Source organism: Montipora capricornis, chromosome 13 (assembly GCF_036669925.1).
Source record: "Montipora capricornis isolate CH-2021 chromosome 13, ASM3666992v2, whole genome shotgun sequence".
Lineage (NCBI taxonomy): Eukaryota > Metazoa > Cnidaria > Anthozoa > Scleractinia > Acroporidae > Montipora > Montipora capricornis.
The window spans coordinates 21,540,000-21,563,804 of record NC_090895.1 but is presented as its reverse complement, the minus strand read 5'-3'; the positions used below and the strand labels follow the sequence as shown (position 1 = coordinate 21,563,804).

General features: G+C 39.4%; 2 protein-coding genes across 5 annotated transcripts in view; both read left to right on the top strand.

Annotated features, from left to right (window-relative positions):
• Positions 1-13,512, top strand: part of LOC138030695 (uncharacterized) — a 27,251-nt gene extending 13,739 nt beyond the window's left edge. The window contains exons 5-12 of the mRNA XM_068878575.1: positions 2,178-2,248; positions 3,677-3,819; positions 8,709-8,714; positions 10,426-10,467; positions 11,509-11,615; positions 12,107-12,165; positions 12,239-12,429; positions 13,400-13,512. Coding sequence (XP_068734676.1) covers positions 2,178-2,248; positions 3,677-3,819; positions 8,709-8,714; positions 10,426-10,467; positions 11,509-11,615; positions 12,107-12,165; positions 12,239-12,429; positions 13,400-13,512 — 732 coding nt within the window. The remainder of the gene's footprint in view (positions 1-2,177; positions 2,249-3,676; positions 3,820-8,708; positions 8,715-10,425; positions 10,468-11,508; positions 11,616-12,106; positions 12,166-12,238; positions 12,430-13,399) is intronic.
• On the top strand, positions 9,836-23,805 carry LOC138030110 (proto-oncogene tyrosine-protein kinase receptor Ret-like). 4 transcript variants are annotated; one of them, XM_068877990.1, is made up of 15 exons: positions 9,836-10,467; positions 11,509-11,615; positions 12,107-12,165; positions 12,239-12,429; positions 13,400-13,511; positions 14,302-14,344; positions 16,431-16,758; positions 17,029-17,139; positions 18,158-18,348; positions 19,534-19,656; positions 19,833-19,903; positions 20,045-20,085; positions 21,093-21,189; positions 21,883-21,982; positions 22,697-23,805. In XM_068877990.1, the coding sequence occupies exons 7-15, from the start codon at positions 16,443-16,445 to the stop codon at positions 22,760-22,762; spliced, it is 1,116 nt and encodes a 371-aa protein (XP_068734091.1). In that variant the 5' UTR covers positions 9,836-10,467; positions 11,509-11,615; positions 12,107-12,165; positions 12,239-12,429; positions 13,400-13,511; positions 14,302-14,344; positions 16,431-16,442; the 3' UTR covers positions 22,763-23,805. The 4 variants fall into 4 exon arrangements, with proteins under 4 accessions (XP_068734091.1, XP_068734090.1, XP_068734092.1 ...); XM_068877989.1 differs by having other exon boundaries at positions 12,239-13,504; positions 13,584-14,344; XM_068877991.1 differs by lacking the exons at positions 9,836-10,467; positions 11,509-11,615; positions 12,107-12,165; positions 12,239-12,429; positions 13,400-13,511 and having other exon boundaries at positions 14,152-14,344; positions 16,519-16,758.

Here is a 23,805-nt window from a genome sequence, read left to right as displayed (position 1 = left end):
TTCTCGGATAAGGACCAAAAAAGCGTACATAGCGGGCCCCGTCTCACAGCCCTTTCAATGTTCATAACCTTGTGGGACCTAAACGAACCCACACACCATTCGCAAAGAGTAGGGTACAGAGTTACCGGTGTTGTAGTATGTCCTCTGTGGTATATCATGGTTGGGAGAGTAAATACTAGGAGATATTACCTACACCAGGCTGCTCTTAAATCCAAGGGTAAAGAAAGATGTATGATATACGGAATGAGCGCTCCGGTGCGGGTGGATCATGTGAAAAATATCTTACTTGTCTGGTCGCTCTCGGCGTGTTGCGGTCAATGGGGAACTGTCAGACAGATCTCACCTATCATTCGGTGTTCCTCAAAAGTCATGTCGAGGACCGCTACTCTTTTCTGCCTAAGCTAGTAAGCTGTTTGAAGTAATTAGGACCTATCTACCAAACACCCATGCACATGCAGACGACACTCAACTTTACCTGTCGTTCAAGCCAGACAGTTCTGAAAGAGAGACCGAGGCAAAGTGTGCTATGGTGTGGTGTATCCGGTCTGTGAGGGCTTGTATGGTCGAAGATAAGTTGAAGCTGTATGAAGAGAATATTGAGTTCATGCTCACTGGAACTCGTTAGCAACTTAGGAAAGTCCAAACTGATGGTTCTGCCTTTACCCGAGAAATAAGTGAAGATAACAAGGCTATCAATAGAATCAAAAACGAGTATGAAAAGTGTGTCAGGTGGAGCATCTTGGCGCTTTTACAACCAGTTAAACCTGACCAAGAGGGAAGCTATCCACGCAACCCTATGTAACCGAGGTAAACTAAGATGATAGTCGAGTGTCCTGAACCTGTAAGTAAAATCCCAAAGTTTGAGAAGGGGCACAAGATTGCAGTCAGCGTGTTTGAGATTCAGAAACCGGAGGTTCGTTCCGGTCTTCTCCTGGACGGTGAACTTTCGAAAACATCAGTCATCATAAACACTCCAGAGAGCAGGTAGAGATCGTGGTAGTCGTTGCTTTCCCCGATGTGGTGTTTGTCCCTCTTTCGCCAAATTCAAAGGACGCATTCATGATTCTAGCGAGTCCCGAAAACCCAGGCAGCCAATGGAGAAAGAAACATACTTTTCCATATTGCTTGGAATGCAGTATATGGTCTTGTTCTTTAATGTCCCAGTGCCTTGCATAATGATGTGAGTCATATATAATAGCTTCGGAGATTATGAAGACTGACTGTAATTCAACCCGTTAACCAAACGTTCAATTTGCAAGTGTTGTGGGTCTCCCCTTTCGAATCCGATCAGTCCCAAGTTCCTATCCACAAATGTGGCAATGGGTGGCCTGTTGAAACTCTTGTTCCTCAGGAGGAGTCAATTGCTTTGGCACAATCTCTCTCATGAGAGTTTGAATTATTTCTTCTTCCAGTCGTAATGCTTCCAGGAACTTGTCTATTGCATCCTCTCCACGAGAGACTGTGTCATGTTGACAGTTATCTGATCTTTTAGACGCAATCACGTCGAAAAAATCACAGGCCAGATGTTTTTTAAATTTTAAGTTTCTCCGTCGAAGAGAACACAGGAACAACTATTCCGTCCTCGAATCCAAACACGTTGTCTGCGACCTTGTTCCGCTTCCCAAACTTTGGGATTTTACTTATACGTCCAGGACACCAGATTGTTTTTTTCCGAATGAGCGATACACTATACCTTTATTTCATCGCGTCGTTCTGTATCCTTTATTCTATGTTCCTCGATTCGCTCGATCCACACGCACCAGAATGCTCATTCCATATACTACTGGCCTCGGTTGTTCAAAAGGTGGATAACGTTATCCACAGGATAGGCACCAGCAAATCCAATAGACGTTTAATTTCTGCAGATATGGCGGCCATTTTGATTTTTATTGTTTCAAATGGCTATTATGGGACGCCCAGGGGGAAAATAAATGTTAATTTGTCCCCTGAGTATCCCTAAAGTCTTTCAAAACCATAGAAATCAAAGTGGCCGCCTTATCTGTAAAAAAGGTCTATTGATTTATCCAGTGGATAGCGTTATTCACCCTTTTAACAACTGGGGCCATAAGTACACCAAATACAGTCATGCGCAGCACCTTTTATTGATACATTTATTTCCTCTCAGCTTCTCCCTAGATGTAATCTAGTTTCACTTTTAATGAGTTTTGCTTTTACAGATCTCAAGCCCATACAGCCGGCCAGAAAATGAAGGAAAACGTCCTTATTACATAAACATCAAGGAATTTAGGTAACGTTTTACTTTGATGCATTCTTTACTAACCGGCCGTTCAGCAACAGCTGCAGAAAATTTGCTATGTCCTAAGAGATGTGCCTTCCTTAATTCTCAACACTTTGACTTCATATAACATTTTGTTCCATTTTCTTTTACTATATGTAAGATCCATGCTTACACTAGGGGTTTTGGAATGTACTATTGGTGCTACAAAGGTTGAAAAATACACAGTTTAATTGTAAATATGGATTAAAGCCAAAAAAACGAAGGATTTAAAGTAAATGCTGTTAATCTTGGTCATAAAATTCTAATCAACATGCACCTAAAGGGCTTTTCCAATAAGAGAATCAAAGGCTACCTTACTCAGTATTTTAAATTGACAGGATCACAAAATTCAATTCCATTTCCTTTGTGTGCAGAGATATTAAGCACTTTTCGTTGCAATAATATTTGAGTACAAGACGACACTTATGTCCACTTATGTTTGCACGCAGCTGCAAAAATTGCAAATTCTCGCAAAAATCGTAAAAGCTGAAAATAGGACGAGTCCCCAACTAGGACTCGCGAAATTAAGAAATAAAGTCAATTGGTTCTTTCGGATTTTACATCCTTCATTGTCATAAATTTGTTGCCTAGACAATCCAGAAAGACGCTCGACGAAAACGGAAGATGTGGGCCTCGCTTTATAGATTAGAGTACAGGAAACAGCCAGTTGATTATGTGTAATAAATCTAAGGGAAAAATGCCATTTTCTTTATTGTGCTGGATGTTATAGTTAGGTCAGATAATAATTTAATTCCAAAGTAAGGTTGGTGGGGTAAAAATTCAACTGGGATCTCATTCATTGTGTCCACATGTATTATAGCATGATCCAATCACCCCGAAAAGGTTATTTTAAAACACAATTTTGGCCATAAAGTAAAGGTAAAGGCACTTTATTTAATGTCGGTAGTTTCGTCAGCTCTGAGGCTGGTATCAACGGAAGCCGACAGTGCACCCGTTGCCCTCCACACTCTGTCGGTGCTCCATTTTACGGGTGTTGAAAACTGTACAGCAACACGGATCAGAGGAAATTAGAAACAGACGGTGAATTCACCGAGGATCGAACAAATGGTTTTCAACTAAATTAAATTTTCTGCGACTCAAAAGATTGAAAAGAAAAAGTCTTTTTTTTCTCACGCCACCCTCTCATTCTGACGTCTTTGCCTAATTTAACTTAACTGGCGCCCAGTCCTCGCGGGATGCAAGGATTAATTCTTGCGCGGTTGGCACACTAAACTTGAGAAATAAAGAGAAGACTAAAATACGTCAAGAACTTTTAGAAAAAAAAATGTCCAAAACATGATTTATTGTACTCACCGAAATGCATTTTAGTGCTCTTTTAAGATTTCACACAATCCGACATATTTAAAAAAAAGTCTAAGCATCGTTTACTATTTCAAGTCTTAGGTCTGGTATCGTCCAAGCCATTGTAGACCTTCAGTTTTCAAGTGGCCTCATAGACCCACTTCAACCACTTCATGTCGATATAGCTAATGGGGAACTTGGACCGTTTACAGTTGATACGCAGTTGGTAGTAAACCCAAGTAAGTTTTCCATTTTAATTCTGGAACCTCAATCTTCTACAAAAGTCTTGAAATTTCTTATCATTTATTTCTTGCTGTACCTGTTCATGACCTTTTTTAAATGAAGAGTGAAAATTATTGCAGAGTGCTTTGAGGGAATTTTTGAAAGCATGGTGTTTCCTAAAAAGGATTACGCATTAAAAATACAGCCATTAAGACTCTTACAAAGTTGAAACCTTGGGTGTCTAAACAAGGCCTTAGACTCTAAGGTTCTGGTAGAGTACGCTCTTACATCTTCAAGGTTCGGCTCTTGGAAGGCTGTTCCGGAGATTCATAGTTTCTTGTTTTACCGCCATAGAGTGTCGTTGCCCTAACCCTAAGAAGGTTTTGTGCTACCATGTTTTTCGGGGTCTGTTCAGGCCGGGTTGGAGTGACTCTGCTATTGAAAATATCTTGTTTCCCATTTTTAACCATCCTTCACATCCAATACCTACAAATACAAGGAAAGGTTACGTTTATACAAACGTTGGCCGTGTAGCACTTATATTTTAAACAGAGTTAACTGAATAGAGTGTAATGTGAAGTGCTAGATTTCAATCCCATATGAACCATGTGAGCGTTAGCCCTACAGATGGAAATGGGCCCACACAAGGACAGAGAAAAACTCTGACCAGGGTGGGAATTGAACCCACGACCTACTTCTGTTCAGCTGGCCCTTTCATAAAAATGATCTTTACTTGACAAGCTGTTTTACAGCTTCGGGGTCTGGTGCAAGGGCTGTTATAATAATAATAATAATAATAATAATAATAATAATAATAATAATAATAATAATAATAATAATAAGAAGAGAAAGTACTTGGATTTAAGACTGGGTCTCCGAAAACTCTATTCCGACTACGAGATCAAGCAAACCAATATAGTGTTTAACTTCCTGGGAGATTTCAACACCACGCTAAAGAAAGAACTCTCTGATCTAGCCCACAAGAAAGATGTTACTAAAGTGCTAACCAACTGTCAGAAGTGGATCATATCACAGAACTGTGAAATCACCAAAAAATTCTACAGTTTAAGACAATGAAACACACATTCTTTTTTTTCAGTCCAGGAACTGTTGCCTAGACACTGTCCGCAGCAAGTTTCAAAACAAATTGTAAACTGCAAAGCTATTCAATATAACAGATAATAATAATAATAATAATAATATACAGTATTTATAGAGCACTTATTCCCAATGGTCCAAAAGCGCTTTACATGATAAAAATAACAACAAAATCCTAAAACTACATTGTCATTCTATAAAAATTCCCAATGGTCCAAAAGCGCTTTACATAATAAAAATTACAACAAAATCCTAAACCTACAAAATTACAAAACTACATTGTCATCCTATGCAACATCATAACCAATTTTAAAAAGCCAAGTCTTGAGCATAGATTTAAAAGAAGAAAGGGAATTACAAGATCTAAGTTCGAATGAAAGTGCATTCCAAAAAGAAGGTGCGGCAATAGTAAAAGACCGGCCACCATAAGTTTTAAGATTAAATTTAGATGTAGAAAGTAAAAATTGATTGGAGGATCTAAAAAGTCTACCAGGTGTATAAGGCTTGATGAGATCAGTGATATAGCTAGGTGCAGCACCATGAAGCGCCTTAAATGTAATTACTGCAATTTTGAAAGTTATTCTTTGTTCAATTGGTAGCCAATGAAGTTGGATAAGCAACGGCGTAACATGCTCATATCTACTAGTGAGGCGAATAAGCCTAGCAGCACTATTTAGGACACTCTGTAAACGTTTCAAGATACATTTAGGCTGACCGTAGAGCAATGAGTTACAATAGTCGATCCTTGCAGTAACAAAGGCATGAATTAGAGTTTTACATGTATCGTAAGAAAGAAACTTGCGAATCTTAAAAATATTGCGTAAATGAAAGAACGAAGACTTGCAAACAGCAGTAACGTGCGGCAACATCGATAGAGGGTTATTAAAAATAACCCCAATATTTTTAGCAGTAGTTGAACAGTCAACAGTGTCAGAGGCAATCACCAGGTTTTTTAACGCAGGACGTGGGCGATAGGAGGATGAAAAAACTATAATTTCAGTCTTCCCACTGTTCAGCTTCAGCTTGTTATTTAACATCCAAAGGTCAATATCTTTAACACAACCTTCAAGGGCAGATGTACATGTTGACATATCCTCAGGCGATGACGTTTCAAAAGATAAATATAGCTGTGTATCATCAGCATAGAAGTGATAAGATAGACCATGAGATCGAGCAGGTACCGCAGGTACCCATTCATCATCCTCCACCGTCCATCCGTAATTGCTTGGTGTTGGAAGTAAGGCAAATGGTCCATTATCGTTGTTCCAAATCAACAACTGAAAATGCATCACAAAATGGCTTGTTCTAAGGCAGCTTGTGTTGGAGGCAGTCTCTCGGATTTTGCACTGTTCTTTCGAAAAATGGACCCTCTAAGATATTTGGCAGTTGTGATGTCAGACTTTGGTTGGTATAGCTGACAAACAAACTGCTCCATAATTATCTCTTTTGGTTTTATCATCGGGCTGCTGATTTTTACGCAAGTTACAAGGGTCTGTCAGAATGGTATCATTGGCTCCCTCAAACATCTTCTAGCAAGTCACCTTTCCCTTCTCACTTCTTTCAAGTAAAGCTACTGCTAAAATTGCGTCCATATATTACAACTGCGAGAATCATAGATTTACTTGATTTCATATCCGCAGTTTAGCATATAATTATTTCATATGTTATTTCGTTCATTGATTCATTCCTCGCGGAAAAAATAGAACCCACAAATGACAATCTCCTAACGTCTGTGGCTTCATGGCTCTGTTGGTTAGAGCGTCGGACCCGGTATGGCGGGGTCAAAGGTTCAACCCCCGTTGAAGTCCTGAATTTTTCAGGCTTCTCTACACAATTGCTATCATAGCTTTACTTGACAAATCTATTCATTGGCCTCAAAATCATTAGAATTTATTAAGCAGCCAAATTTGGCCTGATTACAGCCATTTTCATGGAAGTTACGGGGTAATTTATGATGCAGCCTCTTTTCCATACTGGCTTTCCCATGTCAGCAATAGGACCCCCCTTAAATTCCGTCTAACTAAGTTGCAATCTTGGCCCCAAAACTTTTCATATTTCCTCGACCCCAAACAACACTTCTACACTGGAACTAAGCAATACTTCCCACGGGACTATATTTCATTACATTTGCTCTCGGACTATTTCAAAACCGCTTGCGACGAAATAATAAGTGTAAACTTACAGCACAGGCCGCCCAGAATCGGAAGGTAAACAATCACAAGGATTTGTATGAGAATCTCGATAAAAAACTTTACGGATATTTACCCGCAAGAGTTCTCAATAAAAAAGTCGTACTTTATTGTCGTGGTGAATTTCTCGCTTGTTGTTTTCTTATTTGCCTGATTGAATGCGATTTAAGCGACTTCTCAAATTCCCGACTTGTCACTCGTACCTAAATAAAGGAAAGGCTGGAAAGTAATTTCTAGCTTACCTCACATCTCGCCGATAAAATCACACTTCTCCGGCATCAGTCACGCTCAAACTCCGGCGATGGCCACACGGATAAATTTACTTCTCCTTGATCAAAAGTTTCAAGGTCCAAAGAGTATCCATTGCTGAGAAACAGCGAAAAATATTCAAATTTTCAAAATCCTTCGAGGCTCGCTTGCAACTTATTTGCTCTCACCGTATCGAGGCTCAAGAAAACGGTTGATCAGCCGTGTCAAAATTCGTTGCAAGCGAGCCTCAAAGGATTTTGAAAATTTGAATATTTTTCGCTGTTTCTCAGCAATGGATACTCTCTGGACCTTGAAACTTGGTCAAGGAGAAGTAAATTTATCCGTGTGGCCATAGTCGGAGTTTGAGAGTGACTGATTCCGGAGAAGTGTGATTTTATCGGCGAGATGTGAGGTAAGCTGGAAATTACTTTCCAGCCTTTCCTTTATTTAGGTACGAGTGAAGTGAAGTGAAGGGAAGTGAAGCGATTAGTCTCTCCCCTCGGGGCTTTTCAGGACTAATCTACAATGTTTTTCGGGGGACTTTAGCCAGACTGCTTATTAAACAGTTTACAATTTATTTTTAGGAAGTGAAAGATGCCCCCGTCCAGATTAGGTCAGACCACAACACCGGGGACTACGGCCCCTACTCTTATCGAATAGTGAGTGGGTTCTTTAACGTCCCATACTACTTAATTTCCTACAAGGGTTATGAGACAGGACCTCCGGTTTACAGTGCTTATCCGAGAAGACTTGAAATTCTAACCATTTGCAGATGTAATTACAAAGGCAGCACATTCTCCTCAGTTATTTTAAGACCTGAGGATTGGCCCGGCCGGAGTCGAACTCACGACCTCCCGCATGACAGCCCGATGCTCAACCAACTGAGCCACCGGTGCGTGACCGGGAAGATTAAATAACACCATTAAAAGAGGGGGGTGGCGGAGGGTGCAAGGCGGAAATTTCTGCCTCATATGATCTTTTCCGCGAAAGAACTGGGCGAATTCCAAGATGGCTTCCAATGAAGCGTGGCGCAAAACAAGAGAATCACCTTAATATAAGTTGAAGGCTTTCTTTTGCATTCATCTTTTCAGATTATTTAAAGGTACTAATTTCCATGTTTTAAACAAAAACGTTTTAACCTTTTAATTCCCGTTAAGGTTTTATTTTTTCTGCGCAAGTCTGCAATTTGTCAAGAGCAATCTTTTTTTGGTATGTTTCGATATCACCCATCCTCAAGATTGCTGATAAGCAACCAAAAGATTTAAGAGTGAACTGGCTTTTGCAGGCTAAATTTTGCTTATAAAGATAATAAAGAGGTCCAACAAGGCATGTGATCGACTACTTACTCTTATTTTTGTGTCTTTCTACAGGTACCGGTAAGCATTGTGTTTTTGGTCACTTGGGATTAGTCTTAATTTGGAGTTGTTTTGTTTTCTGTCTTTGATTCTTTTGTTTCACTTATTTTCTGCTCCGGTACCTGCAGAAGCTGACTTATAAGTCTTCTAAAAACTGGTATACACTGTTTTACACCGTTTGTAATTAATTTCAATTTTCTTTAACACTATTCTTGGTATTGTTCAAATCGAAGCCCCTTTATTAAGCTCGCCTGAGTTTTGAAACAAGTATTAGATATACCAACATTTGAAGAGTTCTTATCTCCAGATCTACGATGGTGGCCACAATTTTCTGGGAAATCTTCAATAATGATCGCCAAAATTGCTTTATTTAAAGGAGCTAGTGCCTTAATAACTTTTATATTAAATATCCGCATAGTAGCCTCTTAAGAGCTCCCTTCCCTCCCCTCCCTCCACCACAAGCAATGTTGACGCCAACTCCAGCATTTCCGAATGTTTCCGGAATTTATGTAAGGGGATGAGGGTAGGGGGGATAACGCTGGCTTGCTCGTGTTTTATTGACTTCCTGGCAGCAATCGTGTCCACGATTGTACTGCAACTTATCAAATTTCTCGTTGAAAGAAAAGGATATCCTGATCTGGAATTGACTCTCGAATGTTAGGCCGAGTAAGGGTTATCGGGATACAGGATATTAAGGTAAACAAATTATAGGGATATGGGATATTTACCAGATACAAGATATTTAAAGGAGAGATTCCGGGACACCGAGCATCAAAATTGTCATTGTTTAAAACAATAAATCAAGCTCGTTAGCCAATATAGAAGGCTCAAGAAGTGAAAATGATATTTACAAATGCGATTATTTGCATTTTCCATCAATTTGAACAGTGTCTATCAATGTATCGGCCTCTCCAGCGAATACCTTCCTTCTCCCCCTCAGGGGCACAATGGCGTTATCAGTAGTAACTAGCGTTATAGGGATACAAACCGTAGATTTTAAGGGGATACGGGAAATTTCGGCCAAAAATTAATGAGATACGGGATACCAAGACCCGCCTAATAGGGCCTCTATGATATTTGATAAAAATCACCTAGTACTGAGCAAAACGTGTAAAGCGACATTTCTTTGGCACTTTCTTACCAGCAAAAAAAAAAACATTTGACTCAGTAACCTAAGCGGGTAGTGCTGTTAACATTTAGTTATAAAGACGAAACACCTGTTTATATAAGGAGATCAATAATGCACGTACTTTGATTGGTTCTTAACTATGATATACAAGACGACCGATACATAGCTGACGTTATCGTTAAAAAAAAAAAAAAAGAAAAAAACTTTTGATTTTGATGTCATCTTTGGTCTATTACTTAACAGACGCAATGTAACGTGGAATCTATCTATTAATTATACAACGTTTCACTTGATTTGTAAGCGTTGTGTAAAATCCTGTTTGTAGAAAAGCCAATCACATCATAATGTCATTATACTCGAATAGTGTTTCCCTATGATCCATTGAAACGTAACTGTCATAGTATCAGGGTATAAAATCGTGTTTAAGACCCTTAACATTATCACTACCACTCTCAACGTCATGCAGTAGTAAGCTTACGAAGCAACACGAATCGCAATTATTGTCATGCAGTAGAGCTTACTTACTATGAAAAGAATTCGTTACAAGTGTTGATGTCATTATCCGGCACTGAGAGCTTCCTGGTGTTCTTTTTTTATTGCTAGACGAAACTACCACAGCTACGTCTACCTCTACAGGACAACCAAGTAAGTGGTTGTATTAACATTAATTACTTTAACTCAGGCCTTTAAATAACTTGTTTGAGAGGCATTGCAAATATTGTGCTTCACCGTATCATTTACCAAGGTAAATTAAACTTTGAGGATGAATGCTTATGCGTCAAACTCTGTGCGACCAGATTTGTGTACACCACATGACCTATAAAGTTGCCAAGACATATTTGTTTAAGTGGTGGACATACATACACAAACTTATCTTCATTCGCAAGGAAGGGTTACGTTTTTGCAAACGTTGGCCGTGTAGCACTTATATTTCAACAGACTTAACTATTAGAGTGTAATGTAGAGTACTAGTTTTCTACCCATATAGACCATGTGAGCGTTGGCCCTACTAATGGAATTGGGCCCACACAAGGAAAGAGAAAATCCCTGACCAGGGTGCGACACCGTGTTTACATACAAATATCCGCGCACAGGTAACAGAAAAAGAGCTAATAACGAAGTAAGAATACAATAGGATGGACTATTACATGGTTCCCTTGTATACAATTCCTCTACTGTCTATTGTGACCTTAATTAAAGTGATTCAATGAGCTTTCAGCCATCCATCGGACATCAATCGACACCTCAGTAAGTAACTTAAAGTACTGGAGTCCATACAGTGTGGTTTCACTTTCCATTAGGAACCACATTTTCTTGAAGCCGGCTTGTACTGTTAGCCGGTGCAATATTATTCATACATTAGAAAATTTGTAAAGCCAGTTCAGTTTTTTTTGCTTGTTTGTCATCCAGTGAACTTTCATTTGTGCTATTTGAACACTTTAAGATAACGTAACCTAACTCCATGTTCAGGAGATCAAGCTTTTCAATTAATAGTTAAGAACTAATAGTTACTGCCGGAGAAGCTATTTGTGGGTCAGGTCTGAATGCTCGTATTGATGTTGTAAATAAAGATTGTTGTTGTTGTGCCAAACAGTGCTTTAAACAAAGAAAAGATTCATAACTGTTGGTCTAGGATTTGAATTTTGAATCAAGGGGGAATCAAATGTTTGCCTCGTCCCATTTTAGCAAACCAAGTTTATGCGGACCTGACGATAATGGAAGACTTTTTGTCAGAATACAGAGATTTGAGTAACCAAGTTTCAAAACAACTGGTGGATTCATTTGTGTCAGAGGTGCATTTTTAAAATCTCTCGTATGTAATCTAATGTAATTGACGGACGATAGAATATCAGTTATTCATTTATTCAAAGTGTACATAATTTCTTTGATAAGAAGTTCCTATGGTTTTTTTATTTTATTTTCGAGGGTTAGGAATTCTTTGTTCAAAAGCGCCCCCAAGTGAAGAGATTGCAATGCTAAATGTTCAATAAACTAAGCCATTGCTAAACAAACACTTTATTAGTCATCTATTTGTTTTGGAAATCTTATAATTTTTGTGTATAATTAGTTATTAACGATTCTGATCACAACTAGGAATAAAACTGAAGTAAGAGGTATTCCTTTATAAGGATTGCCACAATTTCAGAAGGTTAAGATGGAAGAATAGTACAACAATGGTTGTTGAATGAACTGAGCAAAGCAATCATACTGGTCATCTGTTTTCAAGAGTCAACACTCCATTTGTCTTATTTTTAAACAAGTGTTTTGGTTTTACATTTGTTAGATGGATAAAGCATACCAGAATGACGACAATTATGTCAGGACTGAAGTGACAGGATTGAGGTTGGTAGATGGAACCTACTTTAGTTATTTCGACGGCGATTTATTCTTTTCTTTTTTTCCTCTTTGTTTTCAGGACTGGCAGTGTAATTGTATCCTTTACGATTTACTTTAAAAATGCCGTGATCCCTAGTGAGGGAATTTCAAATTTTGAAGCTGCCATTTCTGATGGCACTTTTGGTACTTATCAAGTTGGACATTTGACTCTTCTCTCACCTGGGACTAGCACTCTCACGTCCACCCCACCACGAAGCTCTCAACCAACAGGTATGAAGGAATGACCATCAAACGTTTTCATTTCCTAGTGGAGAGTAGCGTGACCAGGGCCTTGAGTCACTAGCCCCCGCAGAATCTTTGTTTATAGTGAAGATATCTGCATGAATTTTGGAATTGACAACTATGCAAACTCACGTTACGGGAAAGGAAAAGTAAAAATAAACAACATCTGATGGAATCATATTGCCTGCATGGGGAAAGACAAATAAAGTCACACGATGAAGAAGGCAGCCGCCATAAAAATATATGGGTATTATGGAATCTGACAGGGTTGTGTGCGAAGAAATGAAAACCAGCCCGACAAAAGAATGCATGTGGCGTTTGGAAAAACTGCTGAAATGAAAACTTAATGTGGTAATATGATAAAAGGAATTAATATGTGGGTAGTGTCCATCCTTATATACTCTGCAGTATTCATTGACTGGAATAAGAGACAGTTGAAAGAGCTTGATAGAAAGACGAGAAATATCTAACCCGTGACATACAATGTTCATCATCCGCGAGATAGCGTAGCCAGATTATACCTTCCGAGAAAGATAGGTCGGAGAGGTTTGTGCTCGGTTGGAGAATGCGTGGACGAGGCAAGGATGGGTCTGTTTAACTATATTTGAATAAGAGTAGTAATTGGCAGCAAAAGGAAAAGAGTGTACTCAGTTAAAGAGGCAAAAATGTCAACAAAGATTTCCCTATGGGTACGTACGCATACTGGTTGACGTGCCTTTAGCCGAACCTTCAAAACATCTAGACTATCAATTAATCCATATCGTGCGTGTTCTTGCGATCTTTTATTGCACAAACAACATAATCTTGGATAATTCTTCCGCTAATGGTTGTTATAAAGTCCACTCTTTTGCCCTTCCATGAAACACTTTTATGCAACTTTGGGAACTCTTGCTAGTAGTATAATGTTTTTTTTTCCGTCTTTTTGCTTTTTTATGTTATTCCATATTTATCTTCACAGAATTCCAATGCGCGTGCGACAGAACTCTGTTGGTAATTATTGGAGTTCTTGTTTCAATCATCATTGTTCTAATACTGGTCATAGCCTGGCAGCACAGAAAGCTTGGTAAATAGTTTGATGTTTCTGCCAGAATTGTACTCTCCATTCTTTTGTACTTATTGCAAATCTGATCTTCTTTTGTTAGGCCTTTGTAGAAAGAAAAGGTAGGTATTTTGATATATATATATATATATATATTTGCTTTTTTTCTTTTGGCCATTGAACATAAATATAAGATGTCTGCCTCAACGTTATGGGGTAAGTTGCAGTTTCCTGTTAACGTTTAGTACTATATCAGTCACTGTGTTGCATCAAGGGCACAAAAAAAAGTATAAATGTTTAGAGTAAAAAGAAAAAAACATTGACAAATCGAGGAAAGCTGTTTTCTTTGTTAAGGGAAAAAATTAAAGGGGAGCGGCAGACGTATAGTGTCAACTGCCCTATGGCAGAAAAGATACTGACGAACATTTCCCATCATCGGAAATATTTGAATTAATCTTGCTTTAAAACAAAAGCTGTTTTCGAAACGACCTTCGTCTGCGAGAAGTTTGCAACGAATCTTTGCGGGTGCGAGATCGCAATGGTACAATGCTCAAATGGTGACGCACAACCAAAAGGAGCTCATGAGAGACCTTTTGTTCTCGCCCACCCGAAAAAAGGTGATGACGTAACCTGAAAATCACCTATTTTGTCCCCTCCCGTATTCTTTTTGGTTCTCCCATAAATGAACTCGCCTGTCCGAAACGATGTTTCATTTCTTTCGTGGCAATTACTTAAAAAAGGAAAAGAAAGAAGTAGTAATAATAAACGCAGGCTAAATTTGAAGAACTAACATGTTTGCGTACTCTTCGATGTGTCGTTAGGGCATACAAGGTCGCAGAAGATAAAGATAGAAGAATTTACGACGTGAGTTTTAAAAGCAAAAATGCAAAATGATTTAATAGACTGATATTGTTTTTTTCTATTGCTGAAACACCTTTTGCCATTTCCAGCAAGTTAAAGCATGAGTTGATTATTTCACAACGTAGAAAAACCTCGATATTCTAGGTTAATTAATGTACAGTCAACTCTCTCTAAGACGCACACCATCGGGACCGCCTCAGATGTTTTTCTTTGAGAGGTTTCCTGCTCATAGAGAGTTGACCCCAGGAATTTTAAGATAATAATGCTGAACCTGTGTGCACAGTGAATACGCGTCTGTTTAAAGTTTTTTTTCACTTATCTACTTGAACGAAAACCCACAAAATGGAACAAAAACATTTACAAAATTGAGTCTCTTGTCGTATTACAAACAGTAAACAGTACATTCTGCAAAAGGGAACATAACCACCTTGACTTAGGACTGTCTTTCGCGGCACTGTGTTCAAAAATATGTCAGTTTTTCTATTTAAAAAAAATATTGGTAAAAGCAAGTTAAGTTAATAGCTTCTAACAGCCATGGCTTTGGTGGACATGCACTTAAGAAGAAAAGAAATCTGTGATCGTGGATTGTTTCAGGTGCAACAGTTTAAAATACTAAATGCGCTGACCAACGCTGCTTAATTTTGATACGAGGAATTCCTTTAGGTCGTCAACTAGTCTAAAAGCTTCTGTAGGGGATTTGATGGTTGGATCCGGCGGTTCAGTGTCCACAACTTGGCCTTCTTCGTCACTTTCTGCAACCACTACAACTTTGCTGGCAGGTTCCTCGGATTCTTTTTGATAGAGATCGATGGCTTCATCCCTTAGTCGTTGTCGCTAGTTGGGGAGGGTGATATGAACAGGAGGCTCACATGATGGAATCTCTTGGTCAGCAGTTACGTATTCTCCAGCTGTTGTCTCGCCTTCACTAATTCGTCGTACAAGCTCTGCGTATTCTTGATCCTCTTCTTCCTCAGATCTCTCGTTATTCTGTACCACATTGGGAAATCCACATTAACTCGAAGCACTTCTGAACAATTTCTTTTGGTACCTCATCCTAGGCCTGCTTGATCCACCTTATTGCCTGTAAAACATCGACTTCCTTGGCGATATCTGGAGCTGTTAGTCCGCGGTTAACACGTGAAACAACAAATTTCAGGAGGCGTCAACAAGATAAGAGCTGTCAATTAAACGTCTGGTGTTAAAAATAGTCACGTACAAGAACTCGTCTTCCCTAAATCGTAATTTTCGGTCACATTCAGATCCTCACAAGTGTACGTTGACGATTTCAAAGTGTCCGTTGTCCGTCTTATGGAGGTGTCCGTCTTATAGAGAGTTTGGTTATAGTAAAATGACTAAGAAACGGCCGGGACCAGCACCAGGCGTCCGTCTTATAGAGGTGTCCGTTAAGAGAGAGTTGACTGTACTCGTTTCCTATATCTATTTTACCTATTGATTGTAACAGTTGAAGGACATTTTGAAGTGTCATTGTAATTGCTCTAATCGATCATTATCGCCAAGAGTCATTGCAAGCGCTGCTCAAAACATATGTTTCAGAAATTTCCCAATTATTTATTCATCTCCTGCAGGATATGGTACCGTTAGCTCGTCAGGCTGACCAGCTCTAAGATGGCCTTATTTCCCGAATATGGTTAAGCAATCCAGTGCAATCACATTGCCATGGGTCTGAGTCCTTTAATTAACTGCTTACGTTGCTCGCAACTGTGATGATAGAGTCTTTGCTTTTCTTAAATGCAAAGTAAAGGAAAAGTCACTTTATTTAATGCCGGTAGTTCCTTCGGTCACGAAACTGGTATCAATGGAAGCCGACCGTGCTCCCTTTACTCCCCTTTCTCTGTCAGTGCTCCGTTTTAAGGACATTTAAAGCTACAGCCACACGGATCAGAGGAAAGTCGAAACAGACCTTGAAGTCACCGAGGATCGAGCCGGGGACCTCTCGCTCTGAAAGCTGCGCATTAAGCAACTGAGCTACGACTGCCTGCAGTTAGTTTATTTTTGAAGAATAATGAAGCATACTAACGGTTACCAAGGAAACTTAACCCGGGTGCGTCATTTTTTTTTTTTTTGTCAGAACGAAGTTGCGATGGAAGAGCTTAGTCCTACTAACGATCCACCAAGTAGTTCTTATCAGCAGTTAACTATCCCCATTGAACCTGCAGACATGCCCTTACAAGGGACTACCCATTATGACGTAGGACCAAGTGGCCCTAATAACTCGGCTCGAAATGTTGAATATACACCCCTTGATATAAGAAAAGGGTCATGGGAAGTAACAAGAAAAGACGTCAAAGTGGAGAAAATCGTTGGTAAAGGTGCTTTTGGCCAGGTTGCCAAGGGAACGGCAAAGAACCTTCCATTCCATTCTGGCACAACAACTGTGGCTGTTAAAATGCTGAAAGGTAAAATTCTTTTTTCTTAATAGTTTTGGTTTAGGAACCAACGGTCAGTCCTTCGTTGTGTAGAGAACAAACATGTGTAATCCGCGAATGTAGCTACGGCGTACTTTGAGAGAAATTTTCTGTTATTTCTTACACCTTGCGTTTGGCAATAATTTACTTGAATTTGACCTCGAACTCACGAAGAGACAAGAATGAGCTTTGATGACAAGTACACGTAGTACAATTAATGCAAATTTTACCTTTGTCTTTTTTTATGTTTATTTGGTTTAGCAAACGCTCCTGCGTCAGACAAGAGAGACTTGAAATCCGAACTTGAGCTGATGAAGACCCTCAAGCCTCATCCACATGTTATCAAACTATTGGGATGCGTCACTGAAACTGGTAAATGCATCTGGTAAATGGATTATACAATGATGCTCCTGCTATAGCAAAAAAACAAAGCTCTCCTCTGTGAATGCTCACTTGTTCCAAACCAAAACAGTTCCCACCTTAACTTCGTCTCAGCATTACAACAGGATATCGCATAGTAAATACAATCGTAACGTGAACCCCTCTTCGCCTTGCAAAAGTGCGAAATGTTCAATCTAAAGTATTGTTTAAGAAACGAGCAGAAGTGTTATGTCGACTTGCGAGTTTATTGACGGGCTTCAAAAGCACTCCACAGAAAGTGTGTCCCTCTGAAGTCCGACCAAAGGGTCAAATTAAAATGGTGGAGATGGAAAACATTAGCTTCCTAAGAAAAGAAGCTAAGCTTTATTAGTATGCTTTATGTAAAGAATTCAGATGAGGAATGTTTTATCAGTTTGTTAAAGCTCAGGCGCGTGACATTTTTTCGGTGACCTAATAGGCTGTTTTGATCAAAAGTTACTGCGTTTTTGAAATTTACGTTACTAGCTTTCCATATTTCCGTTGTCAACTTATTAAAGACGTTTCTTAAATTACCTGTACGCGGCGTTTAAGAGAGCAGGAGTAGAAACTTTCACAAGGTGGACAAAACCGAGTTAATAAAACGCTGCGGTAAACAATGGCTTGGGAAATTAGTTGCATAGAGTGCGAATACATTATGAAATGTTGCGGTTGACCTAAAAACAGATTTGTCATCTCTTTTCTGAGCAAAGCTAACCCTTGGTATAAAGAAGACACTGAAATGCCCTTAGACAATTGTTTTATTTTTGGATTTCGAATGAAGACTCAAAGAAATAGTTGAATTTTCTTCCGGTTTGTTCAGTGAAACTTGTCAAATCTTCGTGAAATTAAAATACTCGTAAGCAACGTGACATCACGGAATCACATACCTAATCAAACAAAGAGGAGAGGAGATGAGAGAACTGAACGTGGACAAACAAACGGACCGCTAGAGTTAGTGCCTGCTGAATAAAAGTCATAATATTTCTCGTAGACCCCCTGTTGGTGCTGATTGAGTATGTCCCTTATGGTGATCTGTTGGGTTACCTGAGAAAGAGCCGAGGATTGAATGACATTTACTACAAAGACCCTGATATCAAACCCCAAACCAGTCTGACGTCACAACAACTGATGAAATTTGCTTGGCAAATCGCTGATGGGATGAGTTACTTATCTTTAAGAAAGGTAAGCATGAGTGTAATGGCTTTCAGCAGTTAATACAGCAAACAAAATTAGCAGTTTGCATAGCATATAATAAAGTATACCGCCGACCAGTTGGTTCAGCTGGTTTAGCTCCAAGTTACTGTGGGGGAGGTGGTTGCGGGATCAAACCTCTGGCCATACCAACACTCGGGGTCTTTAAATAACCGAGGAGAAAGTGCTACTTTTCTGATGACATCTGAAAATGGTTTAACTATCTAGTATTCTCAGATTAGGATGATAAGCCGTAGGCCCTGTCTCACAATTCTTCAATGTTTACAACCCTATAGGACGTAGAAGAACCCCATGGTTAGTGCGCTCTACTCCGGATCGAGTAGTCCGGGTTCGGGTCCCGGCCGGGGACAATGGGTTGTGTTCTTGGGCAAGAGACTTTGCTCTCACGGTGCCTCTCTCCATTCAGGTGTATAAATGGGGACCGGCGAAGTTAATGCGATGGACTGGCATCCCATCCAGGAAGGAGTGGGGGCGGGGGGAGTAGAAATACTCCTAGTTGTTTCATGCTACAGAAAGCGGAGATAAGCTGGCGCCCGTCTAATGGGCCTTCTAGGCTCGTAGCAGAACTTGCTTTTACCTTACCTGTGTCACAACTCTTCAATGTTTAAAACCCTGCGGGACTTAAAACAACCCACACACTATTCAGAACGAGCAGGACACGGAATTCCCGGTGTTGTGGTTCTGTCCTTTGTGGTATATCATGGTTGGGATGGTAAATGCTTGGACAAACTAGTTACACCAAGATACTCCGAAAATGCAAGGGTAAAGAAAGATATGATATGATATCTATGATATGATATTAGTCTTGTTTATGGAGTCATTAGTATAAGCCTTATTAATAGCAACATAAGCATCTGTTATCAACAATTGGCATTGCCATATTATGCTGCCATTGCATGTTGGCAATGCCATTGTTAATTCTATTATCGTTGCTGCTGCCGTCACACCTGCATGTGCCTGTTATAGGCCATTATCACTGGATCCGGGATCGCCACTGCCACTTCTCCAGTGACACTGATACTTGCCATTGCTTGTGTCATTGCAAATGTCATTAACGTTGTTCAATGAAACAGCTATGCCCGCAACCACTGAATGTCTTTTTTACTGTCAAATTTATTGCAACTAACCAAAAATGTGAAAAATACTTCACTTCAGATCATACACCGAGATCTTGCTGCTCGTAATGTGCTGGTTGGAGAAACAGAAACATGCAAAGTAACAGACTTTGGAATGGCTAGAGATGTGCAACAGGAAAACATTTATGAAAGAAAGACAAGGGTAACAAAATGTTTTAAACTAGAACATAAAAAAAGTATAGGAAGCTCGAGCTTACAACTTGATAAGTGTTCACCTTCAAAGGGTACAAAAGCGTCAGATGACGTGTTTTTTGCTCCAAGTCGTAACCATAAAACGATTAAGTATAATCCATTCTGTTTGTTATCTTCAACTGCCAGGGTCGGTTGCCAGTTAAGTGGACAGCATATGAATCGCTGCTGTATGGAAAATACACCACAAAGAGTGACGTGTAAGTAGACTTACTCGTTTTCGCTTCAAGGTTGAGAGGCGATGTTTCGTCTAAAATCGAGTTGACCTATCATTCGACCATGCATGACCTTAAATTTGAATCTGCAAAATGATAGTCTGTGGTGATTTCATTCTTTAACAGATGGAGTTATGGAGTTCTTCTTTATGAAATCTGTACCGTAGGTAAGAATCTATGCATGCAATAGTTTGCTGCTTTACCCTCTTCGAGATCACATCTTCAAGTATTGTAAAATTCTGATTTTGGATTTGACTTTGCATCTTGGAAATAGCTTACTTGATATGTCCAGTACTGTACCTAATTAGAGGCACGCGGATTTCAATAAGCGTCACGAAGTGTCCCCTTGCTCTTTTACCATGACTTTGGGGAGTCAGGGTGGTTTAGTGGTCATCAACTGTGTCTCCCACCTCTGTGACCCGGGTTCAACTCTGGCCTTGGTTCGTATGTGGGCTGAGTTTCAGTCGATCTCAGTCTGACTCCGAGGGTTTTTCCCCGGGTACTCCGGTTTTCCTCCCTCCTCAAAATCGACTCTCGGCCTATTCCATCAGGCTGTGGTGCTGTGCTCCGAGGTCATACATGGGTCGTGTTCAGGGGCCGAGCGCCTAGCCGGCAGCACAGGTCCTTCGGTCCGACCTCGTTGAGCTGCGCCCTTCGAAATTCAGTCTCCGATTGCGAGAAAGGGTGATTAGCAGATCACATATTATTATAACATCAATCGTGTCTCGGAATACAAACAGTTAACGTCACGAAGTGTCACCCAAATGCTGCTCCTCAGGTAACGATTAACTGTTGCATTTACCCGGAACTAAAATGACTCTAACCTTTACCCTTACCCCATTGTTAGAAATAGGTAGCAAAGGCAGGGACACTTCGTGTTGGGTGTCAAAATTGAGTGTCAAGTGCCCTCTTGAGAATGGGTATTCAGATTTGCTTGGTAGATTCACTGTGAGAATCGACTTAGACAAAGAAGGATTAGCCTTAAGCCAGCTGATTAAAAAATAGATTAATTAACTAGAATATTTCCCATACACAGACTGAGTAGGGAATTTGGATTCAATGGTATCCTAATCTAAGTCATAAATGCGTTTTGTCGTCATGGTTAGCAGTGGATGGGAAGTTAACAGGGATGGTGGGTGCGAGTGAACATTTCCTTCTTTATTTTTCTTTCTAGGTGGTTCTCCTTATCCACGGATGGATGGCAAGAAAATTGCAAATTTGCTTCAGCAAGGTTACAGAATGCCAAAACCACAACACGTTGACAATGACTTGTAAGAAAAATGCCTTTCTGTTTGTTTTTACACTCTGCTTTGTTTATCTTTTACTTTTACGTCATTTATTTCAACGGCAATGTCGCACAAAAAAGTTTAATGTGGAAAAATAATCGTTCGCCAACTGCGAAATAACTTTTAGCACACTTCTTTCATTTGAAAAAGCTGCAAGACCTTACCCCAGAACCGTAACTATAGAGTAATACATGAAGTTCTTAATAGGCTTAAGTAGACACCAAGTGTCACATTATGATATGTATGCAAAGTAACATTTTCTTCATTATGCGTTTTTATTGGACGTGTATCGAGAGTCACTTCATTCTATGGTCGCGTTGACCAAGTACTTTGACTGTGTCCACAAGACTTTGCTTGAAATATAACTATGCACTATTGTAATGACAAAGTAATAGAGTCATGCTTTTGCGCCTTTGTTGTCGTGTAAACTTAAAGTTGATGTTATAATAATAGGGTCACTTTGCGACGCCAACACCAGGCAAAGTCAAGGTCATTATTTTGCCTCAAACGACAAGGATGACCGAAAATAATATTGTAAAATTACGTATTCCAATCTCACACTTGGATACCCTTGACATTTGCATTCAAAGCCTTCAGTTAGCTTGATAAATAAAATTTGATTCAATACGCCTTATTTTAGGACAAGTAAGGTAACAGTGTAATGAATTTATTCCCAAGGTATCAAATCATGTTGAATTGCTGGCAAGATGAACCTGAAGCAAGACCGTCTTTTGCTGATTTAACAAAACAGCTAAAAGGAATGGAAACCCAGCACAAGGTCAGATTCTTTATAAAATTTTAATGCAAGCCAATAGCCAACTTCTATATGTCCTGTGAATTGATTCAAAGGCTTTATGGGCATTTATCAATATTTATTTTGTATTAAACTTCTCTTTAAGAATTATGAGACAAAGAAAATATCGCTGTGACTTTTTTTACGTAATAGCCTCAGAGGCATGACCCAGTATCAACTGAAGGCACTAAAAGTGGTCCTTTAATTTGAACGTGTAGACCTAACAGGAGCGTAGAGCGTGGATGATACTTTAGTGCTCGTTTTTGTTGTGTATTTCAAGTGATTAAATAGGTAAGTGGCAAAAGCACTTTGGTCATGCATCACAAAATGGTGAAAACAAACCGGACGAGTCATAACGAAGCATTTTCACTCACTGGATCGACAGCTATGTTGCTTTGCTTAATTAAACAAAAAGGGTAAACCGAATCGAAAAAGATGGTGTTTTTATGGTCACTTGGGACCACAAAATGGCTGCAGTTTCTCTGTCTAACGGAATAGCAGTATGGTCACCTTGACGTCATATAAGTGGTTCGAGCAGGTGGCAGAAAGGTGTGAGAGATGTATGGGACGTATAACTGCTTGTTTTGAACAAAGAGGGAGGGTGGAGGGGGGGGGGAGGAGTTCTTTTGTTGTGTAATTTTGCAAACTAAATCGAAAGAAAAGCATCTTTCAATGTGTGTGTGTGTTTTTTTTTTGCAGAGGCTGCTAAACATGCATATTTACGACAATGAACTGTACGCAAATTTGGAGGACTTGAACGCATAAAATAAAAAGCAACCTTAACTCTTCTGTTTTTCAAAAGAAACCTGAATAATTTCGTCCTCACACTTGACTTTGATGATAAATTTCCCTTTCAAATAATCCAAAGTGAGTCAGCACCTAAATTTTGTTTTCATTGATTTATTTAAATTGATTAATCTCTTTAAGAGGCAGGTTTTTAGAGCTCCTCGGATATTTGCAATACATGTATTATGTGAAAACAGGAATTAGGCATCATGGATAGGACCCTTGCTTCGAAGTAGCGCAGATGTGGGGAAAATGGCTGTTAATTTTTGTTAACTTGTCGCAATTTTAGGACCCATAAATGTGAAATTTCGAGGAGAAATTGTAATTTTTAGCGAAGACAAATGGATTTATTTTAACCATTAAGAACATTTTGGTCAGCTGCACTTAAGAACGAAAGAAAAAACGTTGTAAAATTTTGGTAGGTAATCGAAGTGATATGAAACATTTAGTCGTATGTAGGAAGCTTTTTCTTGATTACAGGGCGTAAGGTCCCTCAAACGCCGAATGGACTTATCACAAAGGATTACTATTGTAAATATACAAGACTCTTTCACGGACCTTAGCTAAGGCTAATCTGAAACGGAACTCACTCTTTTAACAATTACAAGAAGTCTTAGGCAGTACAATTGTAGAGAAAAGGTTTTAATTTTTAGGAGACGTGTGAACGTCAATAAACGCAGGTATTTAACAAATGGATTCCATACTGCCGTGTGTCTGTTCAGTAATAGATCACAGATGACGTCAATTAATGTGGTAAGAACAAAAAAAAGTTTTCAATTTCTGAACAGACGCACGGCAACATAAAATCGTTGGGTTTTACATAATAAATGATTAAACCGTACGAAAAAGCATATTTTATTGCAAAATCCTTCAAACATATTTAACACCCGCTATTTGGCTAACTCTAGGCCTAAAGTTGGTTTGAGGCCAAGGGTTAGGGTTTTGGGTTATCTTCAAAAAGGTACAACGATGACCTGCAACGAGTGATCTGTTCAAAGTGACATTTCACGATAAAACGCAAT